Raw genomic sequence first — 24,097 nt, 5'->3', positions numbered from 1 at the left:
TCTTAATGAAAAGCAATACTCGAATATTGACAACGTTTTTATCCTGATTAATATAGTACATTTAAATCGTATTGATGGAACAAATACTTATGCATTTTTTGTTGATTTCTCCTCCGCCTATTTTATAAACTGGCAACCATGGGACTGTCATCAAAAATTATAAGAATACTTCAAAACTCATACGAAAATACAACCAGCCGAATACTTTTTGGTAATATTCTATCGAATTATGTTAATGTAAATCTTGGTGTCAAACAAGGATGTATTTTAAGTCCAGTTTTATTTTGTATTTGCTTCTCAGGGGATGACCCCTACTCTTGCAAAGCATTGTGTTGGAACTAGGAAAATAGGTTATGGGAGGGAGGATAGAGGGAGTAGTGTTTGTGGACATTAGATTTGAATTTTCCTATATTGAAAGTGACAGGAAAGACTTCAGGAAGAAGCTTATTCCACATACGGACAGTACGGCTAAAGAACGAATTTTCTCTGTAATGTGTTGTGTGATCCACTGTCCAGTCGACAACGAATTGGTGGGACCTTGCCGAAGAACGTGTGTTGCGTAGAAAACTACGGGTTTCGGGAATAAGTTCCCTAATTTCTACAGAGCGCATACCTTTGTAGTATCGGTAGAACAGTGAAACACAAAACACATTGCGACGATGCTCCAGTGAGTCAATAGAGCTGGATACCCTACTTTCACCGATAAGCACCTTAGCCCTCTCCAGTACGCTTCTGATTCCTTAATATTTACACCACCCATGAAAACAGATGGAGCAACATGATATGTTGTGCGTTTGTGTGTTAACATACAACATTGAGTCTTGCGTGCGTTGAAATCGACTCTATTCGCACAACCCCATTCAGAGATTGTCACAAGATCTTGGTTAAGCGTATTCATGTTTCGCCTCATTGCCCCAATCTCCGAAATGCTTGGTCTATAATTGAATGCATATGAATGGCAAATGTTGCTGTAATCTGCAAAAGAGTAGATAGGGTTGGAAGTTTGACGTAGAAGGTCGTTTATAAAGATAAGAAATAGAGTAGGAGAAAGAACGGAGCCTTGCGGTAACCCTGAATTGATCTTGAACTCGTTTGACGAGATTCCATCTATAACAGCTCGTATAGTGCGATCTCTGAGAAAGCTTGATATAAATCGAGAGAAGCTATTACTGACACCAAAAGCAATAAGTTTTGCTAAAAGCGCACCATGCCATACTCTATTAAACGAAATATCTAGAGCCACCACTTTACTTTCGCCAAAACGGTGTATAGAACGACACCATTTTTCCGATAGGAAGGCTAGCAGGTCTCCCGTAGAGCGTCCTCTACGAAAGCCATACTGCCAGTCGCTGAGTAAATTGTTGGACTCTAAATATTTCACAATATGGTAGTTAACCATACTCTCCATGACTTTGGAAAGTGCAGAACAAATTGCTATTGGGCGATCATTTTCAGGGTTGTTAGCCTCTCCCTTTTAAGGAATTGGCGTTACATTAGCAACCTTCCAACATACTGGAAATTTGCCGGCACGGTATAAAGTGGTATACCATCAGGCCCAGGAGACTTATTTATGTTGAGATCCGCTAAAACCCTTTTAACTGCGCGAGCGCGAAAGAATATATTGATAACTTCACCGTGAAACTGCTTGTTAACTATTTAGAGTCTTGTTTAAGATATAGACAACTGTTAACTACTGAATTTGAATAATATTAATATTAAACAGTTTTATGTATAAATCTCCTCTGTTATATTTTAACTTATGTGCTGTTTTTCTATAGCGAGTGACCGCTTTGAGTGGACGTTTTACATGTATTTTGCAGGGACGGAATATAACTGTTATTTTTTTATTTCAGATAAAAAGGTTACGAGGAAATTCCTTTTATTTAGTATTGGGAATTTTTAACCATTATCATTCCATATATATTATTTTGGTTATCGTAACCAATTAAAGTAAGAAATATTTTTTTTGGGTTATAAGTAACCATTATATCAACCAAAAACATTTTTTGGTTAGAAATAACCATTACAAAAAAAAATTTTTTTTTTTACTCGCTGGGCTATTCTGTAGGTTCACTGAAAATTTCATCAAAATCGGTCTAGCCGGTTTTGAGTTCATTCCGTACATACAAACAAACATACATTTTTATATATATAGATTTCATAGCTGATAACCAAAAAAAATAAATTTGGTTGTAATGGTTATTTCTAACCAAAAAAACTTTTTGGTTGATATAATGGTTACTTATAACCAAAAAAAATATTTCTTACTTTAATTGGTTACGATAACCAAAATAAAATATATCTTATAAAAATGGTTAATTATAACCATTTTATAAATTCATCAATATAAATGGTTAAAAATGATTTTTTTGTCGTTTATCTTATAATTGTTACGTCCCTGGTATTTTGTTTTTGTTACAATAACAAAACACATGTTAAATTTCCACTCAAAGTACTCGTCCGCTATAGAAAAACAGCACATTAATTTCGTATTTGCCAATCTTTTTTTATTTATTTAATAGATAATTATTTCTTATGATTAAATTTTTGTAATCATTTTATTATTATCTATTAAATAAATAAAAAAAAAATATCATGTTGATGCTTACATTTGCTATCATTCCTCTCTATCCTTTTTTTCTCCTGCTACAACATTACCCACGATCATCATTGAACCTATTTACGTATTTGTTTATGATTTTTGCATAAATTGTTGTTGAATTATGCAGTTACAGAGCACATGTACACTAGACTGTCCCTTAGAATTAAATTTTTTGAAATGTTGAAACGGTACCCGCTGAAAACTTTTTAGCTTGTTCTAAGAAGGGCAACCCGTGCCGATTTTCGATTTAGTTTTGAGATGCATTTACAGGGGGTAAAAATGCATTTTTTCAGTTTTTTTTTTTAAATTTTTGCCATTAAATAATTACTTTTACAATTTAATTTAAAAGAATCGAAATTTGTACGTAATTATCGTTCTAATCTATATATAGTATATAAAATACAAAAAATGTATCTACCTATGTCGTTATAGACTCTGAGACCATCCAACAGATTTTCGAATTTTCTCATACAAACATTTTTCAGTCTGTGATAAACAATTTTGTTTAATCTTGCATATTAGGTGCACGAATAAAAAATTTCCATATGAAATCTACTTTTAATCAAAAAATTATGATGTTAATGACCAAATATAATTGAAAGTGTCTGGCGAAACAATAAAATACAAACCGATTGACACAGTAATGAACGAACAACAAGTCGTCAATTGTCCTACTGAATTTTTGAATTCATTGGAACCAGTCGAAATGCAACCACATCGTCGTCCGGGGGTTTAAGTGCTCTATATGCCAAAAATGCATTTTGAGTAAATTGATGTTGAACATTAACATAATTTTTCTAAGAAACTACTCGATAGGATTATGTGATTTTTATACCATATATTTGTTTTAAAATTATGATTCTGAGGAAACATTTTTATCTCCCGATCGCATCTACAACGGGATATTTTCTAAAGGTAATAAAAATCATTTTTGCTCTATACGCCATATTTTAAACATATTTCCTTGCAAATACATACACGTAGAGCAAAGTAGCATTAACAAAGCAATAAAACACACCTAAAAACCCAGTAAAAATATATTCATTTACAAAAAAAACAAAAATAAAAGCTATTCACAAAGTTATTATGGAATATACCAAAATGATAATAAAAAATTAACATCTTAATTAATTTTTTGAGATATATAAATTGATTAAAAATTTTAATTCAGAATTTTTTTAATTTTGAATTTTCGCTTTTCTCATAACGATAGATACTTAACGGTATTGGTAATTGATTCCTGCAATCTTTTTTATTATAAGTATTTGCTGCAAAATTGAGTTTTTAATTTTATTTTGAGTATATTGAAGAACTTTTATTTTAGTAAATGGAAGAATCGAAAAATTTAATTAAAATTATTCAAATGTGAGAACTGCATTTCTATATCCTTAAGTTTTATTTTATTTGTTTTAATTTTTTTCAAATAATTAACTGTGTCAAAATACTATGAATTTCTAAACGTTTCAAATATTTGTCTAAAGTACTGTGAACGCAATCGATTTCTTGGATTTGTGAATGACCAGGCTCAGAAAATATCTGGATAATACTTTTGACCTGTAAATGGTCTGGATGTTCTATCATCAGAGTATTTTGTATATATAATTGTTATAAAATTCGTCCCAAACGCAACAATAAGTAAATTATTCCTTATTGGGAAAAATAATTGCATCGGTCATATTGTAAACATTTATTTTTCGATTATAATAAAATGCAAAACCTTAGGAAGATTGAAAGCGATTAGCAAATCAAAACATACATCATCAGAAAAGGGTCTTGTTTTCAGTTATCTACGTCACTTTCTACTTTTGTTTCATTTCTGTAAATATCGAATTCTTCAATTTCATCCTCCGTTGGATTATTTTTTATTAAAAATTCGTAAAGGAAAAATTGAGTTTGAACTGATCTCTATAAAATCCTTCCAATCCGAGGGTTGTTGCTCCATATAAATGGGCAACTGCACGCTAACTCTAAGCGCTAGAGTTTCTCAATACGAACAAAAAAATTAAAATATGTATACAGTAAGAATACAACAGTATTATATATAAAAGGAAGAACTCTTGGCAATTATTTATAACAGAAAAATTTATTGAAAAATATTAGCATTCAACAATATTAATTGCACGTAGAGCAAAATGTCCAGCAATAATCAATTTCATGATTTTTTACTGAAATTTAGCCCTATACGCCATTGAATGACGTATAGAGCAAAATGGCACAAAAAAGTTCTGTTTTGAAAGATATAGAGCAAAATGAGAGATCGAGGTGCAATATAAAACAGATGTTTTCTAAAGGCCAGCAACGCGGACCGGGTTCTGCTAGTAAGATATAAAAGTAAAAAATTGGTTAAACAAATTTTAAAGTTATTAAAAAATCGCCAGGCCATTAACGTGTCTCAGGCCGCTAGAACAAGAAATGTAGGAACAAAATTAACATATTTTGAGAAATGTTAAAACAAAAGTTTATGCTTACTTACAATATATCCATATTTACTTGTACATGAGTTTTTATCTTCATAGGATACAGTTAACATATTCGCAGGATAACCAAAAAAATATTTTATTTAACGGCAGTTTCAAAACTCCAATTTAAAATTTTTAAAAATTTTGTTAAACACATTTCAGAATATTTTGATCATCACATGGGGATTTATTTACAACATAATAGGGAATAAAAATGTGAAAAAGTATGTCAATACCTCCTATAGTTTTTCCGTACCTGCGATATAAAAAAACTAATTTTTTGGCCATAATTTGGCGAATGAGCCCAATTTCCTTACTGTTATTAATTTTAAGTACAATCTGTTCAGAATATTATTGTCCAGGTAATTTTAAATATAGTCTGAAAGTTTTCCTAATATCAGAAAACGTTAACCCTTAAATCGTGGAGGTAAAAGGTAAAATTTTTCAATATTTGGAATTTCTAATGGAAAGATAGCGAAAAATATATAACATTTCACTATCTTTCCATGAGAAATTCCAAATATTGAAAAATTTTACCTTTGACCTTCACGATTTAAGGGTTAACGTTTTCCGATTTCTAGAGGGGCGGACGGCCTGTACTAGAAAATTTTTTTCGTCCATACAATCTTGGAGCACTCTAATATACATACATATTATGTTGAGTTTCCAAAAAACCGAAGAATTTCAACACCGCGGTTTCGGTTTTGAAAAATTGAAAACCGATCGGTTTCGGTCGGTTTTGTGATAATTTAATATATATCAAGTGTTATAGAAACAAAATCAGTTGATAATATAGGAAAAGCTAACAAATTTAAAATTCAAACTTAACGGGTGTTCAAGAGGATAAAGGAAAATTGCTACATTTTCTTTTAATTGTACTTTTATTATTTTACTTATATTAAAGTAGTTATCTTATATACAATGAAGTTGGCTAATATGCATCTCAGTAAAGAAATAATAAAGAAAAGTTGAACTAAACCAAACTAAGGAGTATTTTTCGTTCTTCAAAATGGTACTTTTTGAATTTTCTATAATATTGAACCTATAATCAGGAAATTACTTTGATTTCAAACTTGACGGAAGCTCAATTGTGGAAAATTGGTACTTTATATTCTAATTGTACTTCTTATTATATTAAATTGTATTTTATTTATGTACATAATAGTTGGCTATAGTACTATTTCTTTATTGTAATAGTACTTTTGGAATATTTTATAATAATAAACGTAAAAATTAGTAATGGGCCCAGAAATATGAAATAAGGCATTCATGATGCTTAATGGGAATGCAAAATGTGGGTCTTTATGGTACTTTATTAATTCTAATAATACGTTTCGAATGAGCTAGCATCCACATTACAATGAACCAATTAACTTGAAACTAGAGTCATGTTATCCTGAATTATTACACTGTGCAACAAGAAAATCTTTCCCGAATGAGACCAACGGGAAAAAGTAGATAATTAGTATACCAAAACCCAATGTAGACACAATGGAAAATGAAGCTAGAGATAAAATTGTGCACAAATATCTAGAAAGCCAAAATCTGATTTTCGGCAGATACCAGGTCGAAAATTGTACGTCTCGGCAGCTCAAGGTTGTGTGGCTTTTAAATATAAATACGTAAAATTGAACAAAATTAAATTAATTTGGCAGGCAATCCGCAGCTGCGTTTTGAAGAGTCAAGCTTTTCAGACATGTTTACCAATTACATCATAATTATATATAAAAAAGAGAATTTGGAAAAGCGATTGCTGTCATTTATAAGACATCACACATCTGATACAAAGCTTCGGCCAGATATGGCGAGTTCTCATTACTCAAATACCATTATGAAGTGATATAATGAGAATAATATTGATTTTATACCAAAACACATCAATCCACCAAATTGCCCAAATCTTCGACCAATCGAGATATATTGGCCAATTGTTAAACGTAAATTGAAAAAGAGTGCAGGTACAGCAAATAATCAGATTTTGATGAGAACAAAGTGTAATAAATATGCTGGAATAACGGTAGAAGTGGGAAGAAAAGTTGTGCAGCATTTAATGGGAGGCACAAGAAGAAAAGCCAGACAATTTATTTGAAATAAAGACACATAAACCTACAGTTATCTTTTTTAAAACTTAAGAAATTACCTTTATTTTTATGTATAAAATGTTAACATACGTTGTTTCATTTAAAAGTTATGCTGGCTTTAATCCGTACCGATTTTAAGTGGACACTTCTTTAAACAATAGAAACATTCCTATATTAAATTTTAATTTGAATCTCGATAAAGGTCAAACCATACTAATTTAAAATTTTAAAGGAACTTAAAATTTTGTGTAATAATCAAATCAAATGAATTTTTAATATTACAACAAATTATGGAGTTCTGTCATTATGTGCGTCGTAAACTCGAACCACGCAAATTGTCTTAAAATATATACTTACCTTGTAACACAAATAATATCTGAAACAGATCTATTTTCAAAAGCCATGCGACAAAGACATCGAAGTACAGGAACATGCAAATGTACGTTTTCATTATTAATTAGACGTACTAAATTTGGTATAGCACACGCATTTAACAGATCTGTCTGATCTCTTCTGGTTTGACATAATAATGATAGTAATGTTGCTACATATATCTGTATATTTAATGAGCTTCCAGAATATGTCAGACCTAAAAATGAAATTGAAAAAATACAATATTACAAATTAAACCAAAAAATATACATATTTTATAACTGGCAGTAATGGAAATAAATCAGCAAATTCTCAAAACTTGTCCGATTTTAATAAAACTTTCCTACAAATTAATCAGTTTCACAAATCCCTCAAGTAGGGAACTACCTCGGATATATGAAAAATTAAAAAACAATGTACTTGCTAAGATCCACAATATTACATTTTCTGCCACTCCCATATATTACATTTATACTCATTTCTTGAAAATCGTAATTAAGTTTTGGCTATTTGTTTGCGAAAAACAAATAAAAATTGTTTAAGAAGATCATAAAAGACAAATATACATATTAATTAATTATCCTCGAACTATTTATAAGTCCAAAATGGATTTTGTCATAAAATAAATTGTAAAAAACGTGAATTACCTTAACATTCGGGAAAAACTAGATTGATTTTTAAAAATAAAAAACTAGATCTACACAAACTCGGCAAAATGTTAATTTTTATCATTTAAAAAATCTTATCATATACAAAATCAATCTACTAGAAAATAATTTAGACATTTGCATTCAAAGCGTGAGTTTGTTTCTATAGTAGCAAAGAAAAAATACAGATTATTCTTCTAGATATTTTAAAGCCTTTGATTTCATTTTATTTCTGTTTTTATAACGAGTAAAAACGTGGAATTACAATTCGAATCGAAACACTCATTTAATAAATTTTCGAACGTTCGTAAATATTTTATTTAGCGATATTTTTCCTCTCTTTCGAAAAACCAAAAAATCGCATTCGCAAATGCAACTCTGTAATACGAAAGAAAGTGTCAATATCATTACTTCTTTTTTGGATATAATTTGAGATATCGTAACGAAATTTCACAAGGTTTGAACTGAGGTGTTTTCGAGTTGATAGTTGTTGAACTTCGTAGGCGGAATGGGTCCAATGCGTTGCCCCACAAAGTTGGTTACCTTGGGTCTCACATTAACAGCCTGACCCACTATGTCGAACGTTGTCCTTTTAAACTACAGACAGCTATTTTGCAGCTCACTAATATTCTTAGTCGAAAGAAAACAAATACGAACGATAACGTATGCAACTGAATACAAAATTGCGGTTCACTGAGGTATTTTCGAGTTGATAGTTGTTGAACTTCGTAGGCGGAATGGGTCCAATGGGTTGCCCCTCAAAGTTGGTCACCTCGGGTCTCACATTAATAGCCTGGCTCACTATGTCGAACGTTGTCCTTTCAAACGACAAACAGCTATTTTGCAGCTCACTAATATTCTTACTCGAAAGAAAACAAATACGAACGATAACGTAAGCAACTCAATACAAAATTGCGGCTCACTATTTACATTTTCGGATATTTGTACGAACTGAAATGTCAAATTCATTCACTTTTTATTTATTGTCGTCTGTGCAAGAATATAGTACAAAACGGATGCGTACGAATTTATTATTATACATTTATGCATAATATGTATAACATAATTACATATATTTTCATTCATACTTAAAGAAGTGGCCACTTAAAATCGGTACGGATTAAAGCGAGCATAACTTTTAAATGAAACAACGTATGCTAACATTTTATACACGAAATTAAAGGTTATTTATTAAGCCTTTAAAAAAATATAACTAGTTTTATGTGACTTTATTTCGAATAAATTTTCTGGCTTTTTTTTTGTCTTTTTGAAAATCGTTAAGCCAAATTTCAAACAACTCCTCATTTTTTAAAAGGCAATAACCTCAAAATATGATATTATTCGAAAACGGCTAAAATTGGCTGTTGAATGTAAATGAAAATTGGTTTATAAAATTTCAATATGTTCATTTCTAATTGCTTTCAATCCGACGATCTTCGCCGAAATTTTAAAAGCTTCCATGGAGTTACACTTTGAAAACAATCGTAGCACTTTTAAAGTTATGTTAAAAAAGTGACTTTATTTCAAGCAAGTTAAACAAATTTATCACATTTTATAACAAAAAAAAATTAATCTTAGAAAGCAATACAGGCTTTTCAACAAAATTTATTGAGTGACTAGCTGAACCCGGTCCGCGTAGCTGGCCTTTAGAAAACATCTATTTTATATTGCATCTCGATCTCGATTTTAATATACAGTGTCGGAAAAAGTCGGTAATCCAACCTTCAATGTTAATACATGTGGTGGTATTTCGGCTGGTTCCAATGAATTCAAAAATTAAGTAGGACAATTGACGACTTGTTCTTCGTTCATTACTGTGTCAATCGATTTGTATTTTATTGTTTCGCCAGACACTTTCAATTGTATTTGGTACTTCATAATTTTTTGATTAAAAGTAGATTTCATATGGAAATTTCTTATTCATGCACCTAATATGCAAGATTAAACCAAATTGTTTATTACAGACAGAAAATTAAAATCTGACTTGACAAAATAGGTCCAGCCATTTTTTAGTCCATACGGAACATACATACACACATCCATTTTTATGAAATATAGGGCATTAGCGGTATAATATATAAAAAATCTGTCTGTACAGTGATAACCGCTGGGCTTTTCTGAAGATTCCCTGAATATTGCATCAAAATCTGAGTTCATTGGGAACATATATCCATTTTTATATATATAAATGAAAAATGTTTGTATGAGAAAATCGAAAATCTTCTTTACGAAAGCACCGAATGGACCTAATGTTGTATTTTAGGTGTCTAAAACCATATTTAGAAAATTTCCTTTCCAATGATACCAGTTTGGAGCTAATTTGTTGAATGGTCTCAGAGTCTATAACGGACATAGGTAGAAACATTTTTTGTATTTTATATACACTGATGGACAAAATTCACCGCCATTTCCTCTTTAGGATGTGTAAAGGATCGCCACGGTACGTATTTGTAAATTAGGTTAAGTTAAAAAGACTTGTTTTAACTGAAGTATAATTAAATTGAATTATTGTTTTTGTTGAAAAAATAAAATTTTGTGTTTCAATTATATTTATAACGTGGTAGTCCTTTAAACATTGAAGGGAAATGGCGGTGACTTTCGTCCATCAGTGTATATAGATAGATATAGATAGATAGAAGATTACCTGGACTATATTACTCTGAATAGCTTTTACTTAAAAATCATAACACTAAGGAAATTCGGCTCATTCGCCAAAATATAACCAAAATATTAGTTTTTCTCGAAAATCTCAAAATTTAAATCGCTGGTACGGAAAAACTATAGGAGGTATTGTCATATTTTTTTCATACTTTTATATCCTATTATGTTGTCAATAAACTTAAATGTGATGATCAATAAATACTGAAATTTGTTTAACAAAATTTTTAAAAATTTGAAATTGGAGTTTTGAAACTGCCGTTAAAAAAATTATTTTTTTTGGTTAACCTGGCTATTATGTTGTCAATAAACTTAAATGTGATGATCAATAAATACTGAAATTTGTTTAACAAAATTTTTAAAAATTTGAAATTGGAGTTTTGAAACTGCCGTTAAAAAAATTATTTTTTTTGGTTAACCTGGCAATAGGTTAACGGTATCCTACGAAGACAAAAACTCATATACAAGTAAATATGGATATATTCTAAGTAAAAATAAGCTTTATTTGAATATTTCTCAAAATATGTTAATTTTGTTCGTACATTTCATGTTCTAGTGGCCTGAGACACGTTAATGGCCTGGCGATTTTTTAAAAACTTTAACATTTTTTAACCAATTTTTGTCTTTTATATCTTATTAGAACGACAATTATGTGCACATTTCGATTCTTTTAAATTAAATTGCAAAAGTAATTATTTAATGGCAAAATTTTTACAAAAACTGAAAAAAAAATCATTTTTTCCCCTTGTAAATGCACCTCAAATCTAAATCGCTAAGTCGGCACGGGTTGCCTTTCTTAGAACAAGCTAAACAAATTTTTGGTATTATTTTATGTCATTACGAAAGTTTTCAGGGGGTACCGTCTCAACATTTCAAAAAATTTAATTCTAAGGGACACTCTAATATATATATGAAAAATGTTTGTATGAGAAAATTCGAAAATCTTATTTACGAAAGCACCGAATGGACCTAATGTCTAAAACAATATTCAGAAAATTTCCTTTCCAATGATACCAGTTTGGAGCTAATCGGTTGGATGGTCTCAGAGTCTATAAATAAAAACTATAAATATATAAAGATGTTGCACTGCCATACATTGTACTGCCAGTGCCAAATTTGTCGATGTCTACTACGGCTACTGCCACTTATTGTACTCAGAGAACTTATTATACTCAGAGAACGTATTATTCTAATCTCTCAGCAATTCATTCTTATATGCGTGTATACGTGTGTGCAGGTATGTATACAGATTTATATTGCCGAATCAAAAACAAACAAACTAAAAGAAATCTTGTTTTCACAAAATTTATATGCAAATAACCTGTGGAAAAGATAATGTTACCGTTTGTGTTATTTTAGGGTAAGAATACGTGGTTTATTGTTGTAGAAATGAAACTATATTGATTCGCACCGAAATAAAAAACCTTTATTATATAAATTTTTTTAAACATATTTAGAGAGAAATAAAACTAGCAAACTATGAAAATAATCACTTAATTATTACATACATTAATTAAATACCATAATTAAATGTAATAAAATTTACTCTGCATTCTAACGAGCCATTTTAACCAAGATCCTATAGAAAACTTGTTTTCATATATACGTGTCAAAGGTGGACACTGCAAAAATCCATCGGTTCATGAATTTAATATGGCAGTAGCTAAGTTATTATCTTTAAAAATTACCTCATCAAATTGTGCAAACGACGATGCAATGTTTTTACCTATTGAGTTTCAAACAATTTTAGAAGATACTGAAAGGACTGGAAGTATATCAGAAAGTACCCATACCCCTGTAATAGATGTCGCAGATATATACGATGAAAATTAAAAATATTTTAATGAAGATGCCGATTGTTTTACCTCCAACAATGTGCCAATAGAATTAACATCAAGTAGATATTTTGTTGGTTACATAGCTCAACGGATATGTTGCGTTAAATGTCGTGTGGATATAATTAAACCAGCGCAAATTTTGTCATATCCTTCCCAAATGTTTGTTCATGCAAAAAATTATACAAAAGATTCCGACTTTGGAAGTTTGTACGCTCCATCTGACTTATTTTTTGAAGTTTGTAAAGTTCATATAAAAAACATAAAAACATTTGTTCTTGAGCAATTCGTAAGATGCACCAAAAATACAATTTATTCCTTTTGGTTTGATGAGAATAACGAATGTTATAAACACAGAATGGAGATGCTTAATTTACTAGTTCTTATTTTACTACGGAAGCATTCCACATGGGAAACATACAAATTATCCAGTATAGAAAAAGTTAAAATTTTGAAACATTAAACTGCTAAATAAATTTAATAAAAACTAAGCAAACAAAAATCATGTTATTACATCTTCATTCTATACAAAAATATAAAATTACATATGGTAAGTACATATATACATAATTGAATAGTCTAAAAAATAACATTATAATTCGGTGCGAATAGATATAGTTTTATTTCTACAACAATAAAACACGTATTCCTACAATTACACAATCGGTAACATTTTCTTTTCCACAGGTTATTTGCCCATAAATTGTATAGAAACTAAACTTCTTTTAGTTTTTAATGTTATGAATGTGTTTTCACGAAAAAACAATAAAAACAAAAACAATGCACACAATTGCTTAAAGCAGTGGTGTTCAAAAATAAAAATGAAGATGTATTGGTGAGAGAGCTACCCAGCAAACATAATGTCAAACACTTAAAATAATAACAATATGAAGAAAGTTTAGATTTAGAATTTTTGTCCAATAAAACCAATTTATTAAATGAATATAATTTAAATTTTAAGGAAATGAAAGAATATACATTATACGGCCGAAATACTCTCAAATTTTTTATTTATTTTTAACTTTGTTTTTTTGTGTTCAATTGTAATTGAAACGCGTGTGTTTGCTATGCTTCATCCAAAAACCAACCAACAACAATGCTTATTAAATTTCTGAAAAAATGAGACATTTATTATGCTCTTTAAAAGAGCGTAACAAATGTGTTTAAATTTTTTAAACAATTGTTGTATGCAGGGATGCCAGGTACTTTTGATGCCTGTCCCCAACCAAAATTAAAAATATCCCCAAAAATCCCCAAATATTGTTTTTCTTGAAATTTTCACAAAAACTAAACTTCATATTAAATTAATTGGCCAATAACCGATCAAATTAGTTGTTAAAATATTATGAAGTTTCCTTCAAACCAAAATTCTTATAAATTAGTCAAAGTTTCTTTTGAAAATAATCATTCCAATTGGTTGAACATTTTTTTTTCTCTATTTAAAATTTTGTAGAAAATTAGTAGTGGTATATTTGTTTAACCAAAGATTTTACATAAACCGAGTTGACAATAGGTAAAAGAGCTATATTCGGCAGTGCCGAATCTTATATACCATTCACCAAAATATACTTTAAAATAAAAATTTTAAATATTTTTAGGTAAACAACAATTTATTTTTTTCCAGTTGTTTTTTGATTTTTTTTTCGAAATTGTTTTTTTAATTTAAATTTTTTTATTTTTTAAAAAAAAATTCGGGTTAAAAATTTTTTTTTTCCGATTTTGACCCATTCCAGGTCCAACTTGCAAAGGTTTTTGAAACATCTATCATTGCATATCCATATTGTGTATATTAATGACTTAGTAATCCAGATATAGGTCAAAAATCGAGGATGTGCTGGTTTTTTCCATATATCTCAGCCACTTGTGGACCGATTTTCTGGATTTTAAATAGCAACCGAGCCGGAAGAATCGTGTATGTAAATTATTTGGGGGCTTCGGAAAGTTGATTTAAACACACAGACGGACATGGATTAATCGATTCCGCTATATATAACGATCCAGAATATATATACTTTATACGGTCGGAAATGAATAATGTAGAAACTACAAACGGAATGACAAACTTATATATACCCTTGCCACTCATGGTGAAGGGTATAATAACCGATTGTAAATTCAATTTAACTTTACCATCTAAATTTGTTGTGATCTGTACATAAAATTCGACAATTAGAAAACTTTTTGGAGATACTGATTTCAAGATTGTGTCATATTATGTATTACTATTAAACATCTCCATTTTGAATTTAAAGAACATGAAATAAAGTTCAATTATTGGTAACTTATTGCTATTACCGTTAATAAAAACTAAATAATTTATAAAATAAATTTATAAAATAAAATCCCCGAAATATTTTAATATATCCCCAATAAAATCCCCAGTCCCCAAACGAAATTTTCTGTCCCCAAAATCATTACAAAATTCCCATCTTTGGGGACAAATCCCCAATACTGGCAAGCCTGGTTGTATGGGATGAACATATAAAATACAAAAAAATTTTCTACCTATGTCCGTTATAGCAAAGACTATAAATATATAAAGATGTTGCACACAGTGTATTTAAAATTGACAAAATTGTATGCTTCTTATTGATGAGGGGGCTAGGTAACAGGAAAGCTAAATCTTCGTGCTCACTCTCATGTTTACTGAGAGAATTAAATAGAACAAAAAGCACAAACACATGTATATGGTACATTCCTTTAAGCCAGTGATGTTCATCCCATACAACAATTGTTTAAAAAAATTAAACACATTTGTTACGCTCTTTTAAAGAGCATAATAAATGTCTCATTTTTTCAGAAATTTAATAAGCATTGTTGTTAGTTTTTGGATGAAGCATAGCAACAGGGTTCCCAGATTTTTTTCGAGACTTATCCCCAAATTTAAATTTTTTATCCCCGAAATTCCCCAAAAAACAGTTTATGATATCCCCAAAAATCGCCAGTGAAAATACTAGTTTAATTTTAATTCATACATATTTATATGTACTTTATTTGTTCTACAATTCTATTTGAGCCAATCAATTCTAGTGCCTGTCATCGCTAAATTACCAGTCGGGGATACAATTTCTCGGGGGCTCAATAAAGTAACAATAGTGGGTGAGTGATCTGAAGATAGTTCCATCGAGGATTCAACTTGAATCATTTCTCCAGGGATATTTTTCATCACGCTAAAATCAATAACATCCGGTATTTTTCGTGGGTCAGTAGGCCAGTAGGTAGGTTGGCCGCTCGAAATCACATTCAAATCCATTTTAGAAATTGTATCAAACAAAACACGACCTTTAGGGGTAATCAGTCGTGATCCCCAGAATGTGTGCTTAGCATTATAATCGCCAGCAGCCAGGAAAAGGGGGCCTAGTGATTTAAAAAATCTATTATATTGACTTTCTGTAATTGAAAATCTAGGGGGTGAGTATATCGATGAAATCACTAAGTTTCGATGAAAATCTTCAAGACAGATTGTAGTAGCTTGAAGATAATCTTCGCAAAGATCACACATTAAGTAGTGTTTGATTCGAGCTTTTTTAAATTGCCGAGCCTCCGCATGCTCTACCTCTGGGATCTTTGGTATCATATATTACGTATCCATTTATTCGAAATGAACTTCTGGACGTCAAATGAGTTTCAGAAACCAGCATTATATCAATTTGTTGGTTTCTTAAAAAATATTCGAGTTCGTTTTTGTGTTGGCGTATGCCATTTGCATTCCAGAAACATATTTTCAAACAGTTCATGGCTTATTTAGGATAGCTTGTAATAACATGGATTGCATTTTAAGCATTTCCTGCATCATATTACTCATAGAGTTGGTAAAATTGTTAACCGATTTAACTAGGGTCTCTATTGTAGCTACCAGTCGACTAAAATTAGAAGTGGGATGTTGGTCTGCAAATTCCACATTGATATTAGGGTTATTTTCTTTTCCTATTGGTGGGTTTTGAGCAAAAGTTGGATTCGTTTTTAGAACACTAGCGTATGAACCTTTATTATTCATGGTTTGCAAGATTTGGGGGTAATGGGTATCAACTAGGTTCTTTCATTGCACAGGATAAATACTGGGTTTCTGTGTTAATGTTCTTTTAACTATAGAATATACTGGGCATCCTCTGTAATTTGCTGTGTGATTTCCGCCACAATTGCTGCATTTTTTTACTTTTGAGTCGTTTTTGGATTTATCGCATTGGGTAGAACCGTGCAATTCTCCACACACCACGCAAACAGGGTGCAATATGCCCTAGTATGACCATATTCTTGACAGTTTAAACACTGGACGGATCCCGATCTCTTATGTGGCTCTCTTAACACCACCTGGTTCTAGTTCAACTCTAAACATTGGTTGGGGAATTTTCTCGCGATTTCTAATGTTGACTACATTTTTTATTTTAAACTTGTTATGTTCCAAAGCAGCCTTTATATCTTCAGGATCTACACAAGAGTCAATACCTTTAATAACAATTTGAAGCCCTTTGCTACTCTTCAATTGGTATATGTAAATGTACAATTTAAAAAATAAAATGAATAATACAAATTACACAAAAAGTTGTATTTTTAACAAACTATAACCAACTGTTAGAGAACTCAGAGTGTAATTTTCCATTTAATTTTGAAATGAATACCTTTCTTTATATACATATAAATTTCAGATTTTATTCCATAAGAAATACATCGAAACCAATATTCAATTTCCCAGGTGGAATTATGATTTTTTTGCAGTTTTATTTTTTTGCCATTTTGAACGTAACAAATTCTTCTTCTAAAACAAACATTCACGTCTGTTGATAACTCATAATAACAAGGATTGTCAGTATAAAATGTAAAATAGCATATTGTTGAAATTTTACGACTTATCAGAATTAAAGTTCAATGTTTTCTTTCGATTTTAAAATAATCTCTTACATAAATTAAATAAAATAATTCAGTACATACAAAAAGATTCCAAAAATCCCGAAAACATACAATATTTCCCCAACTGTTCCCCATATCCCCAAACCCAATTATTTATCCCCATTTACAAAATAAAATCCCCAATTTGGGGAAAAATCCCCTAATCTGACAACACTGCATAGCAAACACACGCGTTTCAATTTCAATTGAACACAAAAAAACAAAGTTAAAAACAAATAAAAAAAAATTGAGAGTATTTCGGCCGTATAATGTATATTCTTTCATTTCCTTAAAATTTAAATTATATTCATTTAATAAATTGGTTTTATTTGACAAAAATTCTAAATCTAAACTTTCTTCAGTTTGTTATTATTTTAAGTGTTTGACATTATGTTTGCTGGGTAGCTCTCTCACCAATACATCTTCATTTTTATTTTTGAACACCACTGTTTTATATAGATATGTAGAGGGCTGCACAAGCACATTAATTTTGTAGTTTTCACTGAATGACCTGCTTCACTTTACTCGACAATACTGTAAAATTCCTACGCTTGTATTCTATATCATACACACATTGAAAAGTGAAAGAGTACCCAGCAGTTAAGCAAGTAGTCAATGTATCCCTTAAAGACAGTAATTGTCACAAATGTCTTATCACTTGGCTGACTCCATTTTATATATTTTGGTCATTTGACACGTGTGTGCACTTTGTAGTGCAGAGAGAAGACAATTGGTTACTTTAAACATCCCAAGTAATCTAACGTGAAGACAATTGACACTTAAGTGTCTCTAAGTAATCTGGAGTGTAGTCACTTTAAACGTTTTGTGAGTAATTCGTACAAACTGTTTTTTTTACAAATTGTGTTAATATAATTCTCATACAGTTTATTTTTATTTTTGCTTAAGTATACTGATATCGCATGTAACATAGCATGAAGTCAATAGTCACTTTAGTGTCTCTTAGTAACCTATGGTGAAGTCACTTCAAACTTTTTTTTGTACTGCAGTTTATTTTACCCACCAGAAGCGTTGACTACCTTCGATCAGCTATCCGATAGTCACATTGTAATCAAAAGGGTCAATATACCCCCTGCTTAGGACATGCACGTGTTAAAATAACTAGTCAAGTAGCTGATCAAGTAACCAGTTACAAAGCTAGCAAGGTAACTAACGCTATGTAACCAGTTTGTGAATCCAATGCGTTGCCTACTTTGGACCAGCTATCAGACAGTCCCATTGTAATCAAAAGGAGACAATTGACCCCCTGCCTAGGACATGCCCGTGTTAAAATGACTAGTCACGTGGCTATTGAAGTAACTAGCTCCCACCCTAAATGATGGGTAAAATCACTAGTTCGGTACTGTCTCCTAGAACTGCTGGGTATTTAATTTGCGCGACAAAAATAAAACGAATGTGAGTTTGCTATGTACAGTGAATGTCACTTAAAATCGTACACCATCGTAGTCAAATTTTATTCATTAGTTTTAGAAAGTTGATGTTTTGGAAATATTTTAAAATGCTATTTTTATATTGTGTGTGCTATTACCTATCAGAAAATTGGGTATAATTTTAATTGCCCTTATCCACAAATAAAAAAATTGGGTAAGACTGTCAGTGCCCAGAATATCAACGCTTCATTTAAAATCGTAAAGGCACTAAAAAATAGCAAATTATACCCTACAAAGTATAATTTCATAATATTTAAAAAAAAATATGTTGTACGATTTTGAGTGACACTCACTGTATACGATCGTATGCTACCATGCGCTGTCGCGTATTTGTTTTACATTTTCAATGCTATGAGCAAAAATTATTCGAATCATTCGAATTATTTTTGTTTTCATGAATGAATTTTTCTATGCACCCAGAGAAAAAATGAACACATCCGTGTACGATTTGACACCATTTGGTGTCAATAGTGTATCAACCCCATATGTGCACAAATTGTACACGAACGGTGTCAATTTGTCAACGAAAAAATTACACCATTCAGTTGTCGAATTCACACCATCCGTTGTCGATTTGACACCGTTCGTGTACGATTTGACACCAGTTCACTTCACTTTTTTAATGTAAGACTGCTTTTACACACAGCAAGTTTACTTGAAGCAAGTCTCTTCGACTGTTTACACACAGCAAGTCTGTTTTCAATTTTGTATGTCAAAACCTAATAGACGCCATAGTGAAAATGAGAAAACAAAAGAGAATTGAAGAGACTTGCCAGTACAAGCAAGTGTGTACCCCTCTTCTTTCTTCTTGCCTCTCTCTCCTATAAACTCTAGACTTGCGCAAGAAAACTTGCCCTGTGTAAAAGCAGACTAAATAAAATTTAAATTCACTTATAAAAACAAATCAGAGCAAAAAGTTTCGCCGCAACACTTTGACAATAACTTGTCAGCACCTCACGTTGAGATGCGTCGGCGTTTAATTTAACAACATTGCGTTGTCGATTCGTACCCGTTTGTTTACAATTTATAAACGTACGGTGTCGAAAAAAAGTGACACCGTATGGTGCCAAAATGACACCAACCGTTGTCGATTTTGCAACGTCATTTTTCCCTCAGTGTGTATGCATTTCAATGTGTGCGGCCTAACGTGTGTTTTTTCGCTGTTTTTTGGAAGTGGTAAAGTTTTTACGTTTTTTTTAATTTTGTAAAACAATAAAATTTTATTCCTAGAATTTAGAAATTCCTATACACACGAACATTTAATAATAAAAAAAACTCGGTGTGCACTAAAGGCCTGCACAAGACAACATCTTGTAGAAAAATGTCTTACTTAAAAATTTGATCGACACAACAAAACACAGTGTTGTGTCGATGCGCACATCATGTTTTTCAATGTCATCGCGCCGCGAAAACCATGTTGTTACATGTCATCGCGCCACGAAAACCGTGTTGTACCATGCCACGCCTATAACTATTGATGTTGCTGTTATTATGTGTGGTAGCTTGAGTTGAATTGATGTTAACAAGTGTCGCATTGTTAGGCAGAATGAAATTGCAAAGCAGAATGAAATTGTACACAACTGCTGAACAGTGAAAATCTGAGAAATATTATTATTTAGCATTATATTTATACCCTACACCACCATAGTGGGGAGGGTCTTATGCGTTTGTGCAGATGTTTGTAACGCCCAAAAATATTAGTCTAACACCCACCTTAAAGTATACCGATCGACTTAGAATCACTTTCTGAGTCATAAATGTTTAATTTATATATGTCATAAATGGTCATAAATGTTTAATTTATATATGTATCTCCACAAATTCTGCTCCAAATAAGTTTACACAAAATTCATGTCACCAAATTTTGTTACGATCGGTCCATAATTAGTCATAGCTCCCATATAGACCCGCTTCCGAAAATCACTTTAACGTGCATAAATCGCTTAAAAATGTTGGTAAACACAAAATTCAACATAGTTAACTTTAATAAAGACATAAATCACACGACCTAATTTCATGGTGATCGGTCCATAATTGGTCATAGCCCACATATAACCCCACTTCCGAAAATCACTCAAAAATATAAATTATTGAAATTTTAAAAGAAAAATGTTTTTTGCTCTTTTACTTAGTGTAGGGTATTATATGGTCGGGCTTGACCGACCATACTTTCTTACTTGTTTTTTTTAAATATTTAGAACAAATAATATAAGGATTTTTTTAAAAAATATATGTTTGTAAATAATAAAGTGTAACACAGAAAAAAGAAATTCATAATTGGAATGAATTTTTTAATAAATATTCAGCCCAATTATGAATAAAAAATTCCGCGGGAGTTTGTTCCCCGGGAGTTTTTTCCCATTGAATTTGAATAGGAAAAATGAGAAAATGGAAAAAAACTCCCGCGGAATTTTTTTTCATAATTGGGCTGATTATTAATCGAACATGAATTTTTTTCCAAACTTTTTCCATTCAGTATAAGAACATGTTCATTAATATTATAAAATTGTACAGGAAGGAAATTTTTACATAAATTTGTTGCTATTTTATAATAAATTGCATTACCCAATGATTTATGTAGTTCAAATATTTTTGTATAATATACCATTATTGGTCAATATTTCCAGATGTATCGAAAAGTCTGAAACGTAAAGAATACAATTAATCCAATAACATTAGAGCATTTTATCTTCTTCAAAATGCAGTAAATTTCGCCCATATTTTCTCAATGTCTAGTTGAAATTAATAAAAAATTATGTACATTAGACATGCCCTTTAAAAATAGATATGCTTTGGATGGGTCTTATTTTGTTCATTAGCAGCTAAAACTAACTACTGCAAAATTTAAGTGCAATCGGATAACTAGAACACGTGCCGGAAATCGATTGAAAGTTGTAAAATTGGGTAAATAATGGTACTTTATCCGATATCTTAAAAAAATTCCATATTTGAATACTGTTTTTTAAACATTTGCAATAAACCTAAGCTTCTAGAAAATTATCTTTCTAACAAGGTATAAAACAATAATTTCGAATGAAAAATAACAAAGTTATACGAGTTTTATCTGACCAAATATTGATCAAAAAGTGCTAGTTTACTCATATTTTACTCGAATTTCTATTATTGAAATAGTTGTTTACATAACTTTTGCATGCAAAACAGTGAGCAAATAATACAAAAATGTCGTTTTTCTTGAATATATGAGGTAGTGAAATGCTAATAACTTGGTTATTAGCATATCGAAAAAGGTACCATTATTTACCCAATTTTACAACTTTCAATCGATTTCCGGCACGTGTTCTAGTTATCCGATTTCACTTAAATTTTGCAGTAGTTAGTTTTAGCTACTAACAAACAAAATAAGACCAATCCAAAGCAAATCTATTTTTTAAGGGCATGTCTAATGTACATACATAAATATTTTCCAAGAAAAATTTTGAACATTTTTGAATAACATAAAAAACTATAAAATTATTTTTCTGTGAAGTTACGCAATAAAAGCATTAATAAATGGCCTATAATTTTTCTTCAGATCGTTAGGCAGTTGAATTTGTTCCATTCAATCATCGAACATTTTCGAAGATTTATAATTTTTGTAGCAATTATGCCCCGAAAGTTTTTACAACGAGTATAATAAACGAAGTTTTTGATAACTTCATCGTTGTCTTTAATATCATTAAATATGTTATAAACTTCACTCCGTGAATGCCTCTTCACTGTAGTGAATACACAGTTAACGATTTATACATTAATTTCATTTCCTTTAATTAAACACCGTCTAATAGGCCAATTGGCTTTGTTCATAGAGTTTTATTTTATTTAGCAACTAGCTGAACCCGGTCCGCGTCTGGCCTTTAGAAAATATCTGTTTTATATTGCATCTCGATCTCGATTTTAATATACAGTGTCGGAAAAAGTCGGTAATCCAACCTTCAATGTTAATACATGTGGTGGCATTTCGGCTGGTTCCAATGAATTCAAAAATTAAGTAGGACAATTGACGACTTGTTCTTCGTTCATTACTGTGTCAATCGATTTGTATTTTATTGTTTCGCCAGACACTTTCAATTGTATTTGGTACTTCATAATTTTTTGATTAAAAGTAGATTTCATATGGAAATTTCTTATTCATGCACCTAATATGCAAGATTAAACCAAATTGTTTATTACAGACAGAAAATTAAAATCTGACTTGACAAAATAGGTCCAGCCATTTTTTAGTCCATACGGAACATACATACACACATCCATTTTTATGAAATATAGGGCATTAGCGGTATAATATATAAAAAATCTGTCTGTACAGTGATAACCGCTGGGCTTTTCTGAAGATTCCCTGAATATTGCATCAAAATCTGAGTTCATTGGGAACATATATCCATTTTTATATATATAGATGAAAAATGTTTGTATGAGAAAATCGAAAATCTTCTTTACGAAAGCACCGAATGGACCTAATGTTGTATTTTAGGTGTCTAAAACCATATTTAGAAAATTTCCTTTCCAATGATACCAGTTTGGAGCTAATTTGTTGAATGGTCTCAGAGTCTATAACGGACATAGGTAGAAACATTTTTTGTATTTTATATACACTGATGGACAAAATTCACCGCCATTTCCTCTTTAGGATGTGTAAAGGATCGCCACGGTACGTATTTGTAAATTAGGTTAAGTTAAAAAGACTTGTTTTAACTGAAGTATAATTAAATTGAATTATTGTTTTTGTTGAAAAAATAAAATTTTGTGTTTCAATTATATTTATAACGTGGTAGTCCTTTAAACATTGAAGGGAAATGGCGGTGACTTTCGTCCATCAGTGTATATAGATAGATATAGATAGATAGAAGATTACCTGGACTATATTACTCTGAATAGCTTTTACTTAAAAATCATAACACTAAGGAAATTCGGCTCATTCGCCAAAATATAACCAAAATATTAGTTTTTCTCGAAAATCTCAAAATTTAAATCGCTGGTACGGAAAAACTATAGGAGGTATTGTCATATTTTTTTCATACTTTTATATCCTATTATGTTGTCAATAAACTTAAATGTGATGATCAATAAATACTGAAATTTGTTTAACAAAATTTTTAAAAATTTGAAAT

General features: G+C 30.7%; 1 protein-coding gene across 2 annotated transcripts in view; it reads right to left on the bottom strand.

Annotated features, from left to right (window-relative positions):
• Window positions 1–24,097, bottom strand: part of LOC135954948 (armadillo repeat-containing protein 8-like) — a 450,125-nt gene that overhangs the window by 287,071 nt on the left and 138,957 nt on the right. For both annotated transcript variants that reach the window (XM_065505202.1, XM_065505203.1), the window contains exon 4: window positions 7,500–7,731. In XM_065505202.1, the coding sequence (XP_065361274.1) occupies window positions 7,500–7,731 (232 nt within the window). The remainder of the gene's footprint in view (window positions 1–7,499; window positions 7,732–24,097) is intronic.

Source organism: Calliphora vicina, chromosome 3 (assembly GCF_958450345.1).
Source record: "Calliphora vicina chromosome 3, idCalVici1.1, whole genome shotgun sequence".
Classification (NCBI taxonomy): domain Eukaryota; kingdom Metazoa; phylum Arthropoda; class Insecta; order Diptera; family Calliphoridae; genus Calliphora; species Calliphora vicina.
Note: the sequence above shows the minus strand (reverse complement) of the source record. Positions and strands in the feature narration are given on the sequence as shown.